Raw genomic sequence first — 22,438 nt, forward strand, 5'->3', positions numbered from 1 at the left:
ACGTGGGTGTCTTGTTACTCTTACTAGGGTGTGGTAAATGTTCATAAAAACAAGCAGCCCCAGAGAAACGGGGGGATTTCACGGATTGGACCAGAAGTTCCCGGTTTCGGCACAGACTCTGTTATTTTGAATAAACTCACTGTTCAAGAATAACCTATGTCTGTAAAGTCATTTCTTTTGATCAGTACATCGTTGCTGCAATTATGAAGACCCAGAAGAACGTCCACCTTTTGAAGACACTTCATTAGTTTAGATTTACCCCTTCCTTCTGCTGGACTGGATGTGAATGCCTTCAAACTGCATGCTTCAATCAGTATGCAATTCAGTAAGAAAGTAAATAATTAAACAAAAGTCAACATAATGTAAAACATACTATGCTGTTCCTGTTCCTGAGTGTGGTCCAGTTACCTGGTAGTTGTCAGTAGCATCTCCAAGGAGACCACCGAAGGTGATGGCGTTGGTGATGCAGCCCAGATAGATGAAGAGCACGGCAGAGATGGACTGAATGTGGAAGCCCTCGTACAGGTCACTTGGCAGCCAGGGCAGTTTCCGTTTTATGTCCAGGTACAAACCACCACAGAAGCTGTTACACAACAGCACAGGTTAGGATTGCTCACACACTCTTTAGCAGGACAAATGGTACTTTCCCTGAAGAGGGATAATAAAGAGAACATCATTTACTTCTACAGTCATTTTAAAGTTAAATCTAATTCACCATAACACAAAACATGTTGACTCCAAAAGCGTAGATGTGTAGATGTACATCCTATAATTAATTTCTGAGCGTTTCATTAAAATCTGTCCAGTGATTTATGAAATATTTTGGTATCAGACAGGGTTGACAAGTAAAGATATTGCACAATGTGCAATGCTTGAAGGATATGTTGGGAATGATGCTCAGCTACTACCACACCAAATTTGTACTCACTATTCAAAAGAAAATTACTGAGTTACTGACATTTCTGTGTGTGGCAAGGTTGTTTAGCTCTGGCGGCCATCTTGAATTGACCCTAAAAGTTAACCATTCGCAGATGTACATCAAATGATTACTTACTGTGCGTTTCATTAAAACTTGTACTCTGCCTCATGAGATATTTTGCTAACAGACAAACAGGATTGACTTCAACAATGCCAAAGTTTTAAAGAAAGATCTCGTGCAATCTGTTAGCACTTGGAGTATATGTTGGGGATTACTCTCAGCTACATCCACATCAGGTTTTAGCTCAGTAGCTGTGGAAATAACAGAGTTATAGCCATGTTTGTGTTTGGTATGGTTGATTAGCTGTGGCAGCCATCTTGAATTGGGTTGACCCCAAAGGTTCCCTGTGCTGGTCGTGTTTGATCCAGCACTTACAGCAGTTTCTCCTTGTGGCCTGAACTTCTTACCGTCCAGTAAACACCAGCTCTTCTCCAAGTTCATGCTGCTCTGGCATCTCCTTGTCTTCAGAGAGACCTCCCCCTCCTCCGGCTGTGCCATTCATCTGTCCCAGCTCATTCAAGGAAAGCACAGATTTTCTACAGAAAACGCACACAAACAACATGTGGAGGTAAAAACGTATTTTCATCCTTGTACTAAGCTTTGATTATTGCTGACATGGAGACATGATTGCATCATCTTATCTCTTGCTTTCAATCATGAACTTATTTTGCTTGTAAGTCGAGATCTTTGACTACACAAAGTTGCCTTGTTGATAACCGTTGCAGACATATTGTTCCTTAACTTTAGAGAAAGTCCAACCTTTTGTCAGCCGAGGTTACTTTCTTTGGTGGCTCAATGCGGATTTTAGGATCCCATTCTCCAGGCGGAAGCACAATCACTTCATCTAAAAACTCATCTATGCCAGCTATAAGGTCCTCCCGATCTCTGGCCTTGTAGGCTATGTCACTGAAAAGCTGAAAGGAAGAGACAAAAAGAGAGAGGCTTTTGCTTTTTCCACTGTTGAACAACAACAAAACTACAATGAAACTTTTAGACCTAGAAGCATTTGGAGAGCGCAAACCTCCACCAAGGCCACTGGGTCATTAAAACAGTTGTAGGATCCGGATCACCACCAAAGTTTAATGACTTGTTTTTTGTAACAACCCCAACATTTCCTGAAAATTTAATCAAAATCTGTTTTGAAGTTATCTTGCTAACAGACAGACGGACAAACAAACCAACCAATGCTACCAAAAGCATAAACCCCTTGGCGGAGGTAACAAAATGGAGGATGTATTTGCAGCTTGGTGAAAAAAAAATCTCCCAAAAGTAGAGTTTGGTTCTCGTATTGATTTCTTCCTAAACAAGCTTAAAGCATTTAATCTATAAGATTAAACATTTCCTTGGCTTTAATCATACCTAGAGCATAAAGAGCAGTGGGTTTGATCTAATTCACCCTGTCAACTGTAAAAATGTGCTGAATGGGAATTCTACAAGGTTTAGTTTTGGGCCCTTTATTTTTTACTTTATTTAATAATGATTTCTCTGAAACATTTAAAAGAACCAAATTTCAAATGTATGCAAATCACTCAACTGTATATGTGTCTGCAAAAACTCCCCAGATAGCAGCAAAAATACTATTAGAAAAAAGGGCTGGGGTTTCACAGTTCCTTCAAATTAATCATTTGACTTTGAATTATAAAAAGACAATGTTGATGTGCGTTTTGACTGAGAAGATTAATGAGACAGATGCAAACAGTTTAAAAGTATTTATCATTATTGCAGATCCTAATTTTTAGTTTGACTGATATGGCTGAGATTTTCAACTTTTATAACAAATATACTAAGTTTGTTTCCTGCCCTTATCTGCTTTGGGACTTTATTCTTTAATTTTCTATATATTTTGCCTTTAAACAATTTTGGGTTGTATTAACCTTTGAACCTAATTTACCAGTTTAACACCCAACCAGGGACAGGTGTTGCAAATTAGCCTTGGCATAGCATCTGTTTTGTATTTCAAATGAAATAACGTTTAATGCATTTGTATATGTTCTGTAAATAAATTATTATTTTTAAAACTTAATTACTTGATTTTCCTTTGTGGAAAATATTCAGGCTGTAGCCTTTTCCAGATTCTTAATGAACTTAATTTCAGTTAGAGTGAGCAATATGACAAAAAAATCATAACACCTATTTTTTTTATTATGAAAAACACAGTTGCAATTCTAACACAGGTTTTACACTGATTTTTAACTAGTGATGTTTTTACTATAATGTAAGCCACTAAACAGTGCAACCAAACTATTACCTTATGTAAAAAACACAGCCCTGTAAGAAAAATAAAACAGCATTTAGGTCAAAAAACAATTCAGACCAGATTTTAATCAGCCAATTCAGTTTGCTAAGAGTCACACAAACACAACTGGTTTTTAACTAGTGCCTAACAGCAAGCAACACTTCCAGACAAAATCAAACACAACACTGGGTATTTGAGTGGACTGGGATGCTAAAGCCACATCCTGAATATTTGAGCTTCAACTGCTCATCTTAAAGAGAAACAATGCCAACAACAGCAGAGTGCTGTCTAACAAAAAAGCATGCCATAAAGACATTATTCAGCTGCAACAACACACACTCACATCATCCACCATTAGGGTTGCTATGGCTCGGCCGATCTCATTATATGACTTGGCTTTTCCTGTTGGTCCCAAGAGAACAAACAGGAATCTGCAGAGTGGTAAAAACACATGTGAGGGATGTGCTGGCATTGCAAGATGTCAGCTGTAGGTTGACGAGGAGGATGTGTGAGACACTGGGGACGGTTTTACCTGGTGGGAACAGGCACCTCTGTCAGGCCTCCCAGGGTTGTAGCTTGACTCAGACGCACAAAGGCGACAAAAGGTTTGCTGAGGAAATCCACCTCACCCACTAAAACGTTGGATGCCTCTGCATCTCTGGGGATTTTCTTCATGAATTTATTCTTCAGCTACAGGAAAAAAAGGAGGAAAAAGTGAGAAATGATGATTTAGTCACACTGTCCTAAGGGATACTTCAGAGCTTTTGACACATTCGTAGTGTAGTTTGTACTGGCATGTTTTTCATTTGGGCCACACACCCCAAACACACAAAACAAATTCAGAATTTCCTGAGTTTCTGTTCACTGTTTGTTACTAACAGCCTCTAAATCTGGCGTTTTGATCTTAGGTGATCATTGTTCAATTACAGATAACAATCGTGTGTTGTTTCATCACAACAAAAGGCACGACAAATGAAGGCTGACACAGAAAACCAGCGACAAGCCGACCCGACCTGTCTGATTGCATGGTAAGGTGTGGCAGAAATTTTTTACAGGGGCACAATAACACTCAATAATAGCGAGCTTTGTCGATAATGCACGGACTGAATTTGTGGCTACATGTGAGAGGGGAGCACGCGGACAGGACAATGAGATCCATGTTCCTCCCTGCTCTGGCTCAATATTCATGGTGACAGTGCAAGCACAAATGCACACAGACATAAATATCATTATCCCATTGTTACATATGACCTACTGCATGTCTGTAACCACGATCTCAACACAGAACTAAGCATTCTGAACTGGAATCCTTGGACTGAGCTGGACAGACACAACTCGTTCCCGTAATAACAATGGCACATTTTATTATCGCCATTAAATATGCTCTGAAATGAAACCTCATTCAGTGTTTTCACACACATTACTTTTCCCATTTAGGGACACTCAATCCTGACCTGTCTGTTTCAAACCTCTGTAGCCTACTCCATGCAACAACAACACGCCCTTGCAACTGCCCAAGAATGCGTTTATGAATTTAAGCCCCAATTTTCCATGGGCTCCACTAATGTGAGAGTTATATGTTGGCACATATCCTTCATCACATCCTGTCACCCTCAGTAGCAGTCACAATGAAAGACTGATGACACTTATGATTTAAAGAATGAGCAGTTCAATACAACGAATGGCCTAACAGAGACAAGAGAATGATGATAGGGAGCAACAAAGTGAAAAATGATGCCGATATTATCAGACAAACAGGAACAAAAACAATCTGAAGAGGAAAAAAAACTAAAAAGACTAAAACATACTTACATTTTTCAAAAGATGCTAAACATTAGCTTTTATTAATCATGTTTAAAGATTGTTATGTCATGACAGACAATGAGCAGCATGTCTGTACAGTCACAGGAAAGATTTACCTGGTCTGGGCTTGGAGTATCTGCAATATCGTTCATACTCCGACTCTGAGCGTGATCTGTAAAGCAAAGCAGTTCCTCAAACGTCACATTTATCATCAAGATAATTTTTAAAGTTCTGATATGGCTGCATAAAGATTTACCAAACGAACACATTCTAACTTCACCTGCCGTCTAATTCTACACTGATATCACATTGTCCACTTAAATGTTTCAAATATCCCAGAAACATACAGTTGTGGACAGAGATTTACATCCACTCACCATGGACATGAATGCCAAATTAATTTTAGACTTTTTATGTTTTGTTTAAACCATTCTTTTTTCAGGGTGAAATACAACATACAACTTCAATAATTTAATCTAATTTTTTCCTTGAATGTGTTGTAACTTGGCAAGGCCAATAATTTTTAAATTTTTATTTGGGATCATGTTTTATTGCAGCTAGTAGTTTCAATTTGCCAGCATAAATATTAATAGTACTCATTGGACTGACAAATGAGAACATCCAATTAACTCAGTGAGGACCTAAGAAGGAAAATTTTAGATTTACACAAGTTTAAGTAACTTCAGAATCCAAGATCATCAGTTTACATGAGTCCAAGTTATTCAGATGTGTCACTGCTTTGTGAAGGTATGGAAGATGACCTAAACTGTCCCCCTCAGATGAAAGGAAATTGGTTAGGATGTTCAGGAACAACCCAGGATCCACCAAGTCTCAGGCCTGCCATGAACTGGAAGCTGCTTGAACACCAGTGTCTCTGTGTCTTACATCACTATTAATGAAAAAGGTGATGACCAAGAAGGAAAGCCCAGTTTCAAACTCGATGAGCACGCCAAATGCTTTCTGGATAAATTTGTCTTTAGACAAGACACAGATTGAGCTATTTGGCCATAATGACAAAAAGTATGTTTCCATAAGTCAAGATGATACTTTCAAACCGAAGAATGCTGTACCATCAAGCATGGTGGTGATATCACCATGCTGTGGTACTGGTGCATTGCACAAAATGGATGCAATAATGAAGGAGGACTACCTCCAAATTCTTCAACTTCACCTCAAATAAACTGCTAGACAGTTGAAACTTAGACACAGTTTGGATTTCCCAACAAAACAATGATCTCAAAACACATATCTAAACTGATTTCTGATTGGATAAATCAGATTAGCATTAAGCTTCTGGACTAGCCTTCCCAAAACCTCCACCTTAGTTTGATTGAAAATATATGGACAATGCTTTAAAGTTGTACTAAGAAACTGACCATTTAAATGAACTCTACTAATTCTGCCAACACGAATGGCCAAATATCCACCAAAATGTTACCGGAAGCTTGTTGATGGATACAAAAAGTGTGTGGTTAAGGTGCAACTTGCTAAAGGACGTTTACCCAAATATTATTGGGCATGCATGTACTGCCTATATATGAGCCTGTCTGCATAATTTTGATCTTCTGTGGATTAAAGGAAATGCAACAAAACAAATCACAATTAGCAAGCACAACCATCTTAATTAACAGTCAGTAATTTAAAATGATTAGTATCAGTATGACGTAAACAGCTTTTTGTTTGTTCAGGGAATAGATGGATAGTTTCATTAACCGTATCGGAATCAGCACAGATAAATACTAGCTATAGTAGATGTCAGGAAAGGCAGTTTATTAAAAATGAAGATGGGTACCTGCAGAAAAGCAGTGGATCTTTAAGGATTTGCTCATTGAATTTCTGATAATCAGAGGTTTTGGGTTCTGAGATGGCATTACAGACGATTTCATACCTAAGTGGATTTGAAATGGTGCTGGTTTTGCAATATTTACTGTTAAAAAAGAAGAAGAAAAAAAAGATAGCATGCATTTGATGTCTTAAAATCACACTCACGCAGATGGCCATAGTTAGCAGACTGCTGTTTTATGCGAAGGTCTTCTGTTGATCTGTTAAAATTTGCCCCCTGGCCTTGACCCGGTCCTGGAGTTGCTGCGCCTCGAGTTGCTACATTTCGACCTGCCAGAAGCAAGGAAGCGCACACACAGACAGCAACAAAGTAGCTGAAGGTGATGCTTACGGTTTATTGAGCAGCATGTGCTCTGTCCTGATGAGATGGGGAAATGTTACTGTGATAATTAACTCATCAAACATTAATGCATCCCCTGTGGAGGATATGAGCCTTGTTGGCTGCAGGAGAGTGCACACTCAATCACTGAAAGAGGTAAACATGCATACTGAAAGTCTAACAACCATTAAGTTGTACGTTAAAGCAGAATTAACCAATCACTAACAGAGGGGGAAAAAATGGCTGTATGTTCTCAGTTTGTCCTGGCATGTTGGCCAGCTGTGGTACTAAAGATGATGGTTCAGGTGGGGACACTCACTGGTTGAGGAGCTGGACTTGCCCATGTCAGCCAGTGAGCGGTGAATGGGCTTCTTGGTCTGATGTCGATGCTTTCTCAACAGCACAAAACTGATTTTCTCTCTGAGGTCAGGAGATAGCAGGCCTTCTTCTATTTGTCTCTCAATGATGTCATCTGTACAGAAACATCAATAGTTTAGAAATATTGTCAGGTTAAAAAGAAAATAATGACATTTTTATTCTTGTATTGTTGTTTTAGATTACAATAAATAGATATAGTCACATTTTACTACAAGTTGTGACACACACACACAGAAAGACATACAATGATTATTTATGCTTATTTGTGTGTGTTCACTTAAACTCAAACACTGTATACTTAAACACAATAGTGTAAGATTATTACCAAGCATAGTTTAGCCTTCAGAATAACAAATTACTGATTTATTGATTTTCTCCCTGAGTGAGAATTTGGATCAGAGTGAGGTTGAACATTATTGCTCAAGCGTGTGAGACACTTAAAGACTCAAATAAAATTGTGACAGTTCATCAAAGCTTGCTACCGCTCAAGGTATTTTGGGGCATAATCAGGCAATTCTAGCAGTTCATTTCTACTTAAAAGCAGAAAAAGTCCTAAATCAACCAAACAGCAGGACATATTAATATAAACTATAATACTGACTGAACAGGGAAAACTTGTAAAAAAAGGCTATTTGAATGTTAAATTTAATTTACGAGAAATTTACCCATAGAACACTCAGACTACAAGCATAAGGCATAAAAACTTGGATACTCTTAATTTTTTGCTTTTAATCTCTGACCAGACAGAGCTTATGGTTTTTGGGCATGAGCATCTTAGGAACAAATGCTGCAGCCTTTCATTTCCTCTGGATGACATTAATTTGGCCTCCTCTGAAGCGCTGTTCCCATGCAGATGGTGCCCGTGTCTCTTTCCTGTCCTTTCAACCCTCAAACCGTCAAGGCAGGTGGCTGCTTAGCTTGAGGCATGCATTTGAGAGACTGTGTATATGTGTGTTTGTCTGTCTGTTAGCAAAACACCACTGGACATATTTTAATTAAACTCTCAGGACGTAATCATTGAGCCTACATCTACAACTGATTACCTTTTGGAGTCAACCCAATTTAAGATGGCTGCCACAGCTGGTACACCTTAGCAAACACTAAATTGGCTTTAACCCAGTCAGTTTTTGTCAGGTTTTGTGTCTAAAGATTCAAGGATGCAGACTTCGCGAGGTCTCAGAGAAGGCAATCAAAACAAAAAGCTGACAAGGCAACAAGCTAAGTACTGTTCCTTCATCTAGAACTAACTGATAACAAAAAGAGTCACTGGGGAACAAACTGAAACCAAGAGAGCACAACAATCAAGAAAGAAGCATAGACAATAAACATTATCACAAAAAGGAATAAACCCAAAACAAACAAAAAACAACAACAACACACAGAGCATGAGAGTTTTACCAATATTGAGCTGAAATTTAGTGTGGAAGTTGTCTGAGTGTTAATAAATTGTGTCCAAAACTTTCCATGTAAAGTGAACAGGCAATGTGGATTGATTCAAGGACTTTCTTTGTTCCATAATTGCAATTAATATTTCAGATAATTCTGAAAATCAACTGAAATGTAAATCTTCATCAGACTGTGTTTGTTAAAATATTTACAATATTACCTTACTGTATCTCACACTTGAATTCATTTTTCTTTTCACTGATAGTAGGTCATATGCAATCAAGGTAAAGTCTTGAACATCTCACCAACGATTTGAGGCAGGGAGTAGCCGTCCAGATCCAGGAGCACTGTTCCTGTTTGGAGACATGTCCGAAGCTCAAACAGACTGTGCAAGGACAGTGTGGACACGTGGGGTTTACTCCATCTCTCTCCTCCCTCCTCCACCTTCTCCTCAAACCTCACCCATCTGAAGGCAGCAAAGAGACAAAAGGGTCAGAAATACACAACTGGTCAAAAACCGCATGGGTGGGGTTCCACTCAGTTGATGTGCCTTGATTGTAGACACTCACCTGGCAGATTCTTTCCACTCCAGCTCATCACCTTCCCGCTGCAGAGTGTCCATCTCGGTGAAGAGTGTCGGTGTGGCAATGTCATCATCTTCACTCAGGATGTAACGTAGTCGCTCTGCTGCAGGTGACACTAGATAAAGAAAAGAGCAATTTTCACCCCTGTGTTGTAATACCTGTCTAAAACAGAAGTGTATGTCTATCACCAGTCAAATAAACAGGATGTCCTAATGCTGTACTAACACTACATCCAGCAGTTTACACTCAGATTTGAACGTGTTAAAGATAAAAAATGAAGCTAGGGGTTAAATGCATTGATTTTCCCCTCTAAATTTTACAGTTTAACACTTTAAAACTTCCAGCATTGCATTTAAAAAAATCACATTTCCAAGAGTATCAACTTGTTCCCGATAATTTTGTACTAATGTATTACCTTTATAGATGCTGCATTAAAGCCTTGCTGGACCACTCATTAGAAGCTCTTTGTGGAATATCCTCCTGTGATTACCTCTGTTTGTCTACCTCCGAAGAAAGGAGAAGTCAGCTCAGCCTCACCACTCATTTGACCTAGCCACTCTCCCTCCCATCTCATCTGGAATTACACTCACCACCTCTGGACACTGTAGGATTAAAAGGCAGTTCCCCGTATGGGCCACCAATTTGTAGGATTAAAAGGCAGTTCTTACACAGAAATGAATGAGTGCCACTATTTCTCTCTTTTGCCAGAACATGGGGGATCTTTTATGGACTTTCTGATGATCATAAGATGTGACAATTAAAAAGGTCTCCCGTGTTCTGGCAAAAGAGAGAAACAGTGGCACTCATTCATTTCTGTGTAAGAACTCCCTTTTAGTTATGCTGACTGTTTAGTGAGCCTTTGGTACTATCAGTTAGCCATGTTGTACCTTTAGATTAGCGTTATCATGTTTCCTGATTGTTGTTTAGTTCAGTTTTAACTTCATCATGATTTCATTTAGATTATCTTATCTACTATTTTGACTATCTTAGCTCATGTTTAGATATGTTTCATTTCATGATTTTATTTAGATAAATTTCATTTAGATTATACATAATTGATGTTTGTATTTCTGTATTTCTATATTTGATTTTGATGGTTTTTGATTCTGTACCTTATTGTTCTGTATTTGATTCTGTTGTTGTTTCTGTGTTGTAAAGCACTTTGGATCGCCTTGCTGAAAAGTGCTATATAAATAAATTTCACTTGACTTCACTTAATCCTACAACACTAGAATCCTCTGCCCTTCCCTCGAAGTCTTGAAAAGAAAAAACTCAAGAAAGGCACACTACTTGTCAAATTCTCTTGCAATCCAGGGATCCAGGGCTTTCCACAAGGTTTAGAGGTGTTTATGGGAATTTTTGAACATTCTTCCAGAAGCTCATCTGTGAGGTCAGACACTGATGTTGGATAAGAAGGCCTGGCTGACAGTCTCTGCTCTAATTCATCCCAAAGGTGTTCTATCGGGTTGATGTCAGGACTCTGTGCAGGCCAGTCAAGTTCTTCCACACCAAACTTGCTCATCCATGTCTCTATGGACCTTGCTTTGTGCCCTGGTGCGCAGTCATGTTGGAACAGGAAGGGGCCATCCCAACTGTTCCCACAAAGTTGGGAGCATGGAATTGTCCAAAATGTTCTGGTATGCTGAAGCAGTCAGAGTTCCTTTCACTGGAACTAAGCGGCCAAGCCCAGATCTTGAAAAACAACCCCCCACCATAATTCCCCTTCCACCAAATTTTACACTTGGCACAATGCAGTCCGACAACTACTGTTCTCCTGGCAACCGCAAAACCCAGACTTATCCATCAGATTACCAGATGGAGATGTGCGATTCGAAACTTCAGAGAATGCACCTCCACTGCTCTAGAGTCCAGTGGCGGCGTGCTTTACACCACTGCATCCGACGCTTTGCATTGCACTTGGTAATGTATTGCTTGGATGCAGCTGCTCGACCATGGAAACCCATTCCATGACGCTCTTTGCACACTGTTCCTGAGCTAATCTGAAGGCCACATGAAGTTTGGAGGTCTGTAGTCATTGACTCTGCAGAAAGTTGGGGACCTCTTTGCACTATGCGCTTCAGCATCTACTGACCCCGCTCTGTCAGTTTATGTGGCCTACCACTTCGTGGCTGAGTTGCTGTCATTCCCAGACTGTCATGAATGTTGGTGTTGTTGGGGTTTTGTTCTTTGTTTGGGGTTTCTTGTTGGTCTTGTTTTGGTTTGGTTGTCTTTTGGGTTTCTGTGTTTATGTCTTGTCACCATTCACCTCCCCAGTAGTTTTCCATTCATGTCTGCCATGCCCACCTCACCTGGTCCTCGTCAAATCCACAGCTGCACCCTATTATCATCTTTCCCTCAGTGTTTTAAAACCAGTCTTGTTTCTCCTCTCCTCACTGGATCATTCTGCTTTGTCTGCTTTTTGCCACGCCACGCCTTGCATCTTGAATCTTGTTTTGGATTTTGTTATTCAGTCCCTTCAGGATTTCGCGGGCATTTTTTGTGATTGTTGCGGGCTAAAATGTCTGATTTTGCGGGGCATTTTCCTAAAAGTTGCGATGAAAAGTCGTGATTTTTTTTCACTAAAATCAATAAAAAACCATAACTTTTAATATATAAATCAAAAATACTTACTAGTTTTGTAAGATAATTACCAACAAACATTGACATTCTCAAAAGGTGCTTTATTTGAGAACTTTGATAGCTTATAAACTGACATTCTTGACCTTTTCTGGATTGTACCTCGTCTGCAGCTCTCCTCACATGTTTTCCAGACACAAAGTGTTTGTCAATGGATGACTTGTGTTTATGTTCCATGATTACACTGCAGGACGTGCAAAACAGCTTCCCCCCACTCTCGTGCAGCTGGGTAGGAAACCGGTTTGCGACTGCAGTGAAGTTAGTTTTAGGTTGGATATTGGATATTTGTGCTCCGCGGAGTTAGCGGCATCTAGCTCACGGCTGACCCGAAACAGGAACGCTAATGTCGGCCAGCTGCTCTCTGCCGGCCCCTTCTCTCACGTGCAGTGGTTCACTTAGGCATTAGCGATCCTGTTTCGGGTCAGCTGTGAGCTAGACACCGCTAACGCCGCGGAGCGCTAATATCCAATGTCCAACTTAAAACTATCTTCTTTTATTATTTTTGTCTCATTACTTTGTTTCTTGCTGGTAAGTAGTATATGGCATAGTAAGTTACAAAGAATCCTTCCCACACAGCAGTGCATACAGTCCTGACAGAACACATGTTTTTTTTGCTGCTGGTTGCGCCACATGAATTTTGTCAATTGAAGCCTCCCAGCCAAAACCTTTGAAAGCCATGGCAGCAGAAAACTGCCATATAATTCATTTCCCCAACATGAAACAGAAGGAAAACACATTCAGGCTGTATCTCTATTTTCTTGCTGTTAAACTGTAAAATGACTGGAAGGAAGTTAAATTAAATCAAAAGCATTACACAAAGCCTTTTGTTAAAATTTGAATCAAAGCATTCATGGCACATGTGGTAAGAAAATATTGAACCAAACTGTAATACTTTTTTAGGAGTAGGTTGTTTTTAAGGAGTAGTTTTAGTTTTTTTGTATCTTGTTTTTAGCATGCTATAAGAACATTTTCCGTTGTCTTTGTCAGGACTTAAGCTTCTTAAATCTTTTCAGACAAACTCTTCTGATTCTTCACAAGGTTTTTGGCATATACTGTACACAAATTGTAAATCAAAATGTTGTTTTGTTTTTTTTAGCTCAAATTATTACAAAGTTATGTTGGAATTTGGGACAGTGGGTACATTGTCACCCTTCAGCATTTCTTAAGAATTCTTTTTTGTTTTTGATTTCTTCCAGATACCCTTGATTTAACATCATAATGACCTCACCTCTCTAGTTCTTTTAAAGTTTATTGCTCTTTGAATGTCTGGGGATTGAATGTTATACACAGTATTTACAGCAGGTTTTAGGAAGTTCTTGTGTTTTTTTACGCTGTTCGCTTTCCTTTTGGCCTCCAACTTACTTGTGCGGGTGATGTCTTGGAGACTCTGCTCAGCTGAATCAATGAGTCCCTCCTCCATGTCTATGTCTCCGTACCGGTCATGGTCATGGTGTCTGTGCTGGCTGTAGTGTCTGTCTGTGTTTTGAGTTTCTCGATTAGAGCGCCTTCGTCTGTGCTTGCGTCTGTACCCTCGAGATACTGGGACGCCAATATAGATGGACTGATGGTCTGCAGAGAAATACAGTTCTTTGGTTTTCATGTAAACATGTACAACAAATATCACTTAATCATAAGTTACATTTTACTGGCTATAATAAATATTTAACTGGCAACCAGTAACACAAACAGATTGTCTAATCTAATTAGACCCTTCATTAATCCCTCATGCTCATAAGAAGGGCTTTATAGATGTTACATGATTTAAACAAACTAAATAAATCATGTATTGTAGGACATGCCACCTCAACAATAAGTGTCTGTTGGTGCAGCTACAAAATACAAAACAATCTATTCAAAATTACTCAGTGCTAAAACTTGTTTCATACAATCCCCTTTCAGCAACAAAAACTTGAGTGGAGGTAGTTTAATCATCTGTTGCCAATTAGGACAGTTCTGTAAAACTAATTGCACACACACTCCAGGTGGAATAGCTTAACAACAGTGAGACCCACAGCAATTTTATAACAGAAACTGCTGTCAGGTGTGAAGAGACAGGTTTACACATACAATTCCCTTGCTGCAAAAATTGTCTCTTCATTTTTTGTCATTCACAGCCTTTTATCAACAGACAACATGAACTTTCAGAAGAAATTCGAAAAGATAAGTTTGGATGATCGACCTGGTTTTCCCTTTAATATTAAAGGACAAATCAGATCTATACTTAATTTGTTTTATTTCTGTTTGCAAAGGCCAAGTTTGTAACAGATCTTGTATCAGACATGAATGACATACACTCACCATCCTCTTCCTCATATCGAAGGTGTGAGGCGCCCATCCCTCTGTCTCCGTGGTCCATCCTGCCAGGTAGGACAAACACTGACAAGTTAAAAAAACAAGATACAGAAATGGTACCAAATATGTGTGCAACTCATCCATCCATCCATCCATCCATCCATCCATCCATCCATCCATCCATCCATCCATCCATCCATCCATCCATCCATCCATCTTCCTCTGTTTGTCCATATTTATTTACATGTGAGCAAACTGTTTTATAATAAATAAAATAATTATGTGACTATGCTTGTAGGTTCCTGAAATATCATTAGGAATTTTACTGAGGCCCAACAGATTTTTACTGAGGCACATGCCACAGTAGAACAGGTCCCACCAATGGTGAGGGACATAGCTTGTTAAAGAGTCTCTGGGTTTGGAAGCCACCTCCTTGTGGGCCCACCACCTGCAAGAAGAGAAGTCAAGGTCGGGTGCCTCAACTTGCTAATTACTGCCACCATAAACTGGCTTTTAGGTATGTGGAAACAAGCACAGTACCTTTAAAACTGGTAAGGTTATGTTTTTTTAAAAGAACAAGTCTGCACACAGATATATGGAATAGTCAGGAATTAGGTCAGTTTATTTTTTATTATATTTTTTTCATTTATGTTTTTTGGCTTGTGAGGTACAGGGAGAAAATACAACCCCTTTTCAGAAAGGCCCTGGCTTAGATTCAAAAAATAAAATCACAGCTGTGAGGCAAACACCACACAATGGGGCAGCACTTGATAAAATGTATAAACTAGGCAATGCCTAATTGAACTGTAATTACTTTAAGGACCATTCTGTGTCTCTTAAGTTCTTTTTCCTGACCACTGTATCTTTGGTCATAGAAAATTATGAGTTTAATCTTTTTTTTCCATTTAACAACTAGTGTCATTTATGTACACGTGGGAATATGTGTTTAAATGATTTGTGTGTTTGTGTCATTGCTTCATATCTGGGACACAAGCCTCCAGCTGCATTACCAGCAGCAACAGCTATGTTCGATGACCTGCATGCTGCAGAGCTGCTGTGCAGATCAATGAGAAAATAATTAAGAGGGTAGTCACATCGATAAAAATGTACATAATTAGAACAAATGTGAGGGGACCTTATCGCACGTGCCACCAGTTCACACACTGAACTCCACCCTTCTGTAGCTGGTGGGAAAATGGAGAAACTGGATACGTACACAACATTATTTAAAATTTATATTTTTTGTAGTTTTTTTCATAGTGGTAGTCTTTGGTTCATGCATAATTTATTTTTAAATTCAATAGCAGCTCAACTACAGTAAATTAGTAAAACAGTGTTTAAAGTGCAGCTCCAAACTGTATACATTTTTAATAATGTTTTTGCTCATGTCTGTGTCATATTTAATCTCAACTAGAGTTTGCCAAATTCTATATTTGCCAAACTCCGTTTTCTTCAATATCTTTCTCTTTGCCACTCTCCCATAAAGCTCAGACTGGCGAAGAACCTGGGCTCTAGCTCAGTCTCTCCATCTCACCTGCTAAAGCTTGAACCTCCTTCAGAGTGTCACAGGTGTTTTGATGGTTTCTCTCTCTATCCTACTTCTTCACTCATTCACTCAGTTTGTGAGGACATCCTGCTCTTGGTAGATTTACATATGTCCCATATTCCTTTAATTTCTTGATGTATTTAACAGAACCCCTGGGGATGTTTAGAGCCTTGGAAATCCTTTTGTTTCCATCCCCCAACTTGTACTTTTCAATAATCTTTTCTCTGAGTTAAATTAGGACAGTAAAAGGGGATGAACATTTTAACAATAAGCATATATTTATGCTTATTTTACATTACATATTTTTATTTAACTGGTATTACTCTGTAGAAAGATTATTGAAATCTTTTTGTCTGTATAGAATGCCAATTTATATTGACCAAGACTGATTTTTGACAACAATAAAACCCATAAAACATCCTTTAAAGGCACTGTATATTATAAAGCAATGGGATGGACTGTAATGAAACTTGCAAAAAATTAATTGCTAAATGAACATATACAGCTCATTACTTTTTGGGGCCAACCAAATTCAAGATGGTTGCCATAGCCAACTAACTATAGCAAACACAAAAATAGGTATAAGTCAATCAATTTTACATTTATTATACTAAAAGTTGATGTTGTTGTAGGAGAGAGTCACTCACAACTACTTATTGTAAGACCTCTTTGCTTAAAACTTCAACATTGACTGTTGTTGTCAACCTTGTTTGTCTTTTGTTAACAAAATATCCCTTGAACCATTAGATGGATTTCAATGAAACTTTCCGAAAGTAATCAATGGATGTTCATCTACAACTGAGAAAGTTTTGAAGTCCACACAATTAAACATGGCCACCGCAGCTTATCAACATTAGTTAATACAAAAATGAAAATCTCAGAACTCAGTAAATTTTAGATACTGAGGTAAAGTTTGATGTGGTAGTAGCTGAGAATCACACATTCCTCAGATGATTTTAGTCTAAAACTCGAGCATAAAAGGTGGTGGGTAATTTTTATTTCGCTATAACATGATCCAAATATCAGATTTACACAAAACTCTTCAAAAATCAATAAGACTAAAATCAAACTTTTTTTTTTATCAATTTATTGATGAACAATGACTAATATTATACTGTATGTAAGTGGTAAAAGTGTGCAGACCTGATAGATTAGATGAGACCCCATCAGGTTTGAGTTGGACCCTGTTTTTTTTTTTAAACACAGAATTTTCTCAAAGTCTGATGTTTAGAACATGGTTTTGCTACATGCCTCATGTTGAAGTGTCTCCTGGCTGAGCTAAGGGGATTTCTTTGAGTTTCAAAGAAAGAGGTATTGATTCCCATCAAACACACAAAAAAGATGACAAACCATCTACTGTATGAATGGTTCAGACTCCACCAGTCTACAGTCACTCTCTGAATGAATGGGGAAAAGAAATGATCGTTATTACCCTCCCCAGGAGTGTTCAACTAGCAGAGACCACTTGAAGAGCAGCTCTTGTAATAGTCGTGGAGGTAACAAAAAAACAGGGTTACTTCTAAGAAACAACAACCCACTCTGACATTAGCTAGAGTTAAATAAAATGAGTTAATTATCACAGGACAGTGAACAACACAGGCACATGGCACAAAATGTAAGCTGCTGCTCTTGAAAAAACATTTAAATGATCTGTCATGAATGTCAGCGTTTTTGGGTTTTGGTTCTTTGTTTGGTGTTTCTTCTTCATCTTGTTTTGGTTTAGTTGTTTTTTGGGTTTCTGTGTCACCATTTAGCTCCCCAGTAATTTTCCCGTCACGCCTGCCATGCCCACCTCACCTGTTTCTCGTCATGTCCTCAGCTGCAACCCATTGTCATCTCTCCCTCTGTTCTTTAAAAGCCGGTCTCTGCTCATCTCTCGTCACTGGGTCACTCCTTTCATTTTGCTCATGTTTATCGTCTCCATGCTCTTTGTCTTGCCTTGCCTTGCCTTGCCTTGCCTTGCCTTGCCTTGCCATTTTGTTATTGTTTGTTTTTGCCGCCATGCCAGCCTTTTGTTTTGTTTATATTTTATTTTAATAAATTAGTTTCATTTTTAAAGATGAGTCTGCGTTCTGGGTTTGCCTCCGTCTCCCCCGCTATTGACATGATCATATCTATCACAAATTACAAAGCTGTTAGGAAATAAAGTAAAGTGGATTTTTAAAATATTTTTAATTCAGTACAAAAGGATCATGTTTAGAGAAAAGGGAAGTGACTACAGTCCCACATATGTATAAACCTTATCTTTTCTGTGAAAAATGATGGTGGTAGTATCATGGTTTAATACTAGTTTAATGCGTCTGGGACAAGTACATTTTAACATCAAGTGTTAGGACATGTTTCTGTGTACTGAATTTAAAAAGGTAAGCCGGGTTGTGCCGTGGTGGTTGGTTTTTGGATAGTTCACTGTACTTTTGTTTGGTTTTTCATTCATTCAGTATTTGATATTATAGCTTTTGAAGTCTTAGTAATTTGTTTTTCTTGCCTTTTTTGCCTTTTCCCTCAGTTCTCGTGGCTCTAGTTCTTTGCACATCATCCATTTATCTATTTATCTATATATATTTATATATATAGAAACAGCTAAGATACTGAGAAGAACCCTCAAGCTCCCAGGCCTCTGGTAGAGGACCCGAGCTTAAAGTGAAATTGGAACCACCCATGTGGAACAAATAGAATGAGATGGAAGTCTTTTTTGTTGTTGTTGTTTTTTCCAGATAACTTGCATGACAAGAACATAATAAAACTTCTGAAATTTTGTTGTGGTTCACCACCCAAAGATTTTCAGTGGCCCCCATGTGACCATCTCTTTCTGGAGGCTCCTCTGATGTCATGGCTGATAAAGTACTAACTATTGATACTGGAACAATATGACAGAAAGTCCCTCAAAAATCAGCAGACTGTCTTTAAGAGTTGAAGCGCTTCTGTTCAGAGAAATGGTATAAAATTCAGCAGCACTAAGAAATAGGTTTTTTCCTTTTTAAATACATGAACAAAAACAATATTTTGTCCAATATGTTTAATTGAGATTCTTTTATCTTTCCTATGAACTTAATTTAAAACAAAAAAATTGTTGTTTTGTTTATGTGGCAAAGCTGAGATCTCTGAAGGGCTTGCATGCTCTCAGGCACCGCTGGAAAGCTTGCATCTTATTGAAAAGGTTGAAAAGGTGGGAATATATATATATATATATATATTTTTAACAGAAGTTTCATAAGCACAATCCTGGAGGGACAGGGGATGGAGAGGAGCTGATGGACAGGGTGGATTCAGTCCAGCAGAGCTTGCTTGAGCTACTGTAGAGAAAGTTTGTATGCTGGCTTCCTGCCTTTGTACTGGTAATTAGTGCTGTCACATCAGTGTCCTTCACACCCAGTGGGCAGCTGCAGCCAGTGCTACAGGATGATCGATGGACTCGCCCCACCTCCAAACTCCCCCACCCACATGATGCAAAAACAATACCTACTGTTGCATTACATGTCACCACAGGGTGCTGTGATTATGCACTGAACCAGCATGCAAATGTTTACAGGTGTGTGTGGGCACTGACGAGCAAAACACGAAACTAATTTTTCCAAAAACTAAACCTGTAGCTCTGTGATGAGATAATACACACAATTTAACACACAATTATACATAATAGCCCAATTTAACAATAATCTAAGATTCTGAAACTGCATTTTAAAAAGTGAAATTTGCTCACTTCAGTGAGTCCTTGGAGTAATAAAAGCCTAGCATTACCTAAAAGAATGCATATTGCCCACCTCTTATCATGCTAGAGTTTTAGATTAAGACCCTCTTATGGTGAGAAATGATAGAGTTAAAGCAGTTTTGGACAAACATTGAAATGAACGTTATGCACGGTCTCATGCGCTATTGCATGATGCCACTCTCAGAGTATGTTTTGTAAATGACTCTCAGCTACTACCACATCAGATTTTACCTCAGTATCTGAGACATTGACTGAGTTACAGCCATTTTTGTGTTGGCGGCCTCCTTGAATTGGATTGACTCCAAAAGTTAATCAGCTGGATATGTCCATCCAGTGATTACTTTCTGCAAGTTTCATTTAAAAAAATCAGTTTTTGAGATATTTTGCTAACAGAAAAACACATGAACACACTCCAAAATTAGGCAAAAACATTATTGTCACATAATAAAGACATATAACTGATACCCTGTAGAGAGAGCCACATTTATCATTGTTAAAGTCTGTTTAACTTTTAACACAAATACATAGATAGATGAAGTGAGACAACGATGAGAGGAACTTATTAGCAGTTTTGTACATTTGAGATAATCATCCTTTATCTCATCAGCTTCTCAGAAAGTTTTTCTTTTTATATAAACACACACACACACACAAAATACTCCCAAAATGTCCTCATGCTGTATTATTCAGTGCTGTTGTTTCTGAAGAATTGAGACTTTTTTTCCCCTTGCATTCATTTCAGCAGCAGCATAAATCTTCAAAAAGCCACAGTGGTCCAACATTTTCGCATCTCTGTCTGTTGCTTTAAATCAGTGCTCCACAAACCTCTCAGCTTCTGAGTCATAAAATAACAGCAGCAGAGACTCACAACCCAACTATCACTGGTTAAAGTGGACAAATGTCACTAGTAAGTCAATTAAACAAGGCTATATTGTCAACACAGATAACCTCAACAGTCTCAATATTTTCATCCATTTATGACTACTTGTTTTTTTATATTATATATCAATTTTTGTAAATATTCTCAAGACCCCTTACTGGGTGTTTAATGATCTACAGTGGGGTTCAGACCCTAACTTTGGAAACCACTGCTTTTAATCACATTAAGTAAGCTTGGAGCTACAGGCGAAAACTGCGAAACTGAATCAAAAGATGAGAAAATAAAATGGCAGTGTTCAGCACTCGGTTATGTGTACATCAGTAGGACCAAAAACATCAACACAGTGACGCCAAACAAACAGTAAGACAGAATAAAACAACTTACCTGCTTTAGTCCCTTGCTGGAATGAGAGACAAAAGAGAAGATATTTGCTGCTCTCTGCGTTGCATCAGTGAAATCATGCCAGTGGAGCTCCAGCAAACTATTGAGTGGTTCAAACTGAGCAAAGGGGAGCGCTCCAGTCTGTTCATCTCTGTCTCTTTGCCTGCTTATCACCCGGACTCATCATGGGGTCAATACCAGGCACACCAGGACCGGGCAGGGAGATCCACACAGGAAGTTGGTTCAGAAAATGGTCCACAGCCACAAATAGATAATCTGACAGCTTACTGTACTAGCAGGTCAATATATGGCGCATTGTGGAAAAAAAAGTGTTTAAGGTTCCGATATTAAAATAAAATTTGAAGTCATCCCCATCACATATTCTGAGGGCCAACAGATAGCCTGAGATGTTTGCCATTAACTGTCAAAGTCAACTCTGTTCGAATGTTAGCAAAATATCTCATGAATCACTTGTCATATTTTAGGGAAATGTTCATCATTGGATGGACAGCCACAGGACTCGACCCATTTCAACAGCCAACTGATCTTAGAAGCCACAGAAATGTCTATAACTCAGTCACTTTTACAGATGAGTTTTATTTTGATGTGGTAGAAGCTGAGAATCCACCCCAACACTTACTCTGGTTGGTGGGAATGAATAACTTGCCGAAGATCTTGTGTGAGAGCTTGTGCGACATTATTTTTTAAAATTAACAAGAACAGCTATAGCGCTGTAAGTTCAAAATTCTGGCACAGAAGAAGGCAGGAATATAATATGCAATCCTGCACTCCATGCCTTCCTCCGTGGAGTTTGCATGTTCTTCCTGTGGGTTTTCTTTGGGTATTTTGATTTCCCACAGACCAAAAACATGCAGGCAAAATGTCACAAGGTGTGAGTGCAAGTTTGAATGATTGTCTGCCCCATTTGTCTCTTATGATGAACTGATAACCCGTCCAGGGTGAAGTCTGCATCTTCTTGGAATTAGACACCAGCTGAGCAAAAGCCCAATTGGGATACCCACAAGCTCTCCAAACATGTGGGTATCCCAATTGGGCTTTTGTCAAGTCAGCTAGGAAATCCACTAAACACACCAGGGAACAGAACCAGGAGAAGAACAAAAGGAAGAACATTGTCATTCCTTATGTTGTTGGAGTATCCGAGAAACTCAGAAGGATTTTCTCCAAACACAACATCCCAGTACATTTCAAACCCAACAAAACTCTCAGGCAGAGGCTGGTCCACCCTAAGGACAAAACACTCAAACCAAAACTGAGCGGAGTTGTGTCTGCAGTTCAATGCAGCGAAGAATGTTCAGACCTCTATATTGGAGAGACCAAACAACCTCTCCACAGACGCATGGCTCAACACAGGAGATCCACCTCTTCGGGACAGGACTCAGCTGTCCACCTACACCTCGAGGATAAGGGACACTCCTTTGAGGACCAAAATGTTCATATTTTGGACC

The 22,438-nt window shown here is 38.9% G+C and overlaps 1 protein-coding gene across 1 annotated transcript in view; it reads right to left on the minus strand.

Moving 5' to 3' along the window:
- The window catches only part of slc4a5a (solute carrier family 4 member 5a), a 51,565-nt gene extending 30,449 nt beyond the window's left edge, over positions 1-21,116 (minus strand). Inside the window, exons 1-13 of the mRNA XM_017433970.3 lie at positions 20,976-21,116; positions 14,463-14,521; positions 13,527-13,733; positions 9,513-9,642; positions 9,249-9,409; positions 7,499-7,651; positions 7,008-7,130; positions 5,135-5,190; positions 3,748-3,905; positions 3,559-3,646; positions 1,739-1,893; positions 1,387-1,515; positions 409-583 (exon numbers count right to left, since the gene is read on the minus strand). Of these exons, the coding sequence (XP_017289459.1) occupies positions 409-583; positions 1,387-1,515; positions 1,739-1,893; positions 3,559-3,646; positions 3,748-3,905; positions 5,135-5,190; positions 7,008-7,130; positions 7,499-7,651; positions 9,249-9,409; positions 9,513-9,642; positions 13,527-13,733; positions 14,463-14,520 (1,593 nt within the window). The 5' untranslated portion in view covers position 14,521; positions 20,976-21,116. The remainder of the gene's footprint in view (positions 1-408; positions 584-1,386; positions 1,516-1,738; positions 1,894-3,558; positions 3,647-3,747; positions 3,906-5,134; positions 5,191-7,007; positions 7,131-7,498; positions 7,652-9,248; positions 9,410-9,512; positions 9,643-13,526; positions 13,734-14,462; positions 14,522-20,975) is intronic.
- Positions 21,117-22,438: the final 1,322 nt, after the last annotated feature.

The sequence above is a fragment of the Kryptolebias marmoratus genome, linkage group LG1, assembly GCF_001649575.2.
Source record: "Kryptolebias marmoratus isolate JLee-2015 linkage group LG1, ASM164957v2, whole genome shotgun sequence".
Classification (NCBI taxonomy): domain Eukaryota; kingdom Metazoa; phylum Chordata; class Actinopteri; order Cyprinodontiformes; family Rivulidae; genus Kryptolebias; species Kryptolebias marmoratus.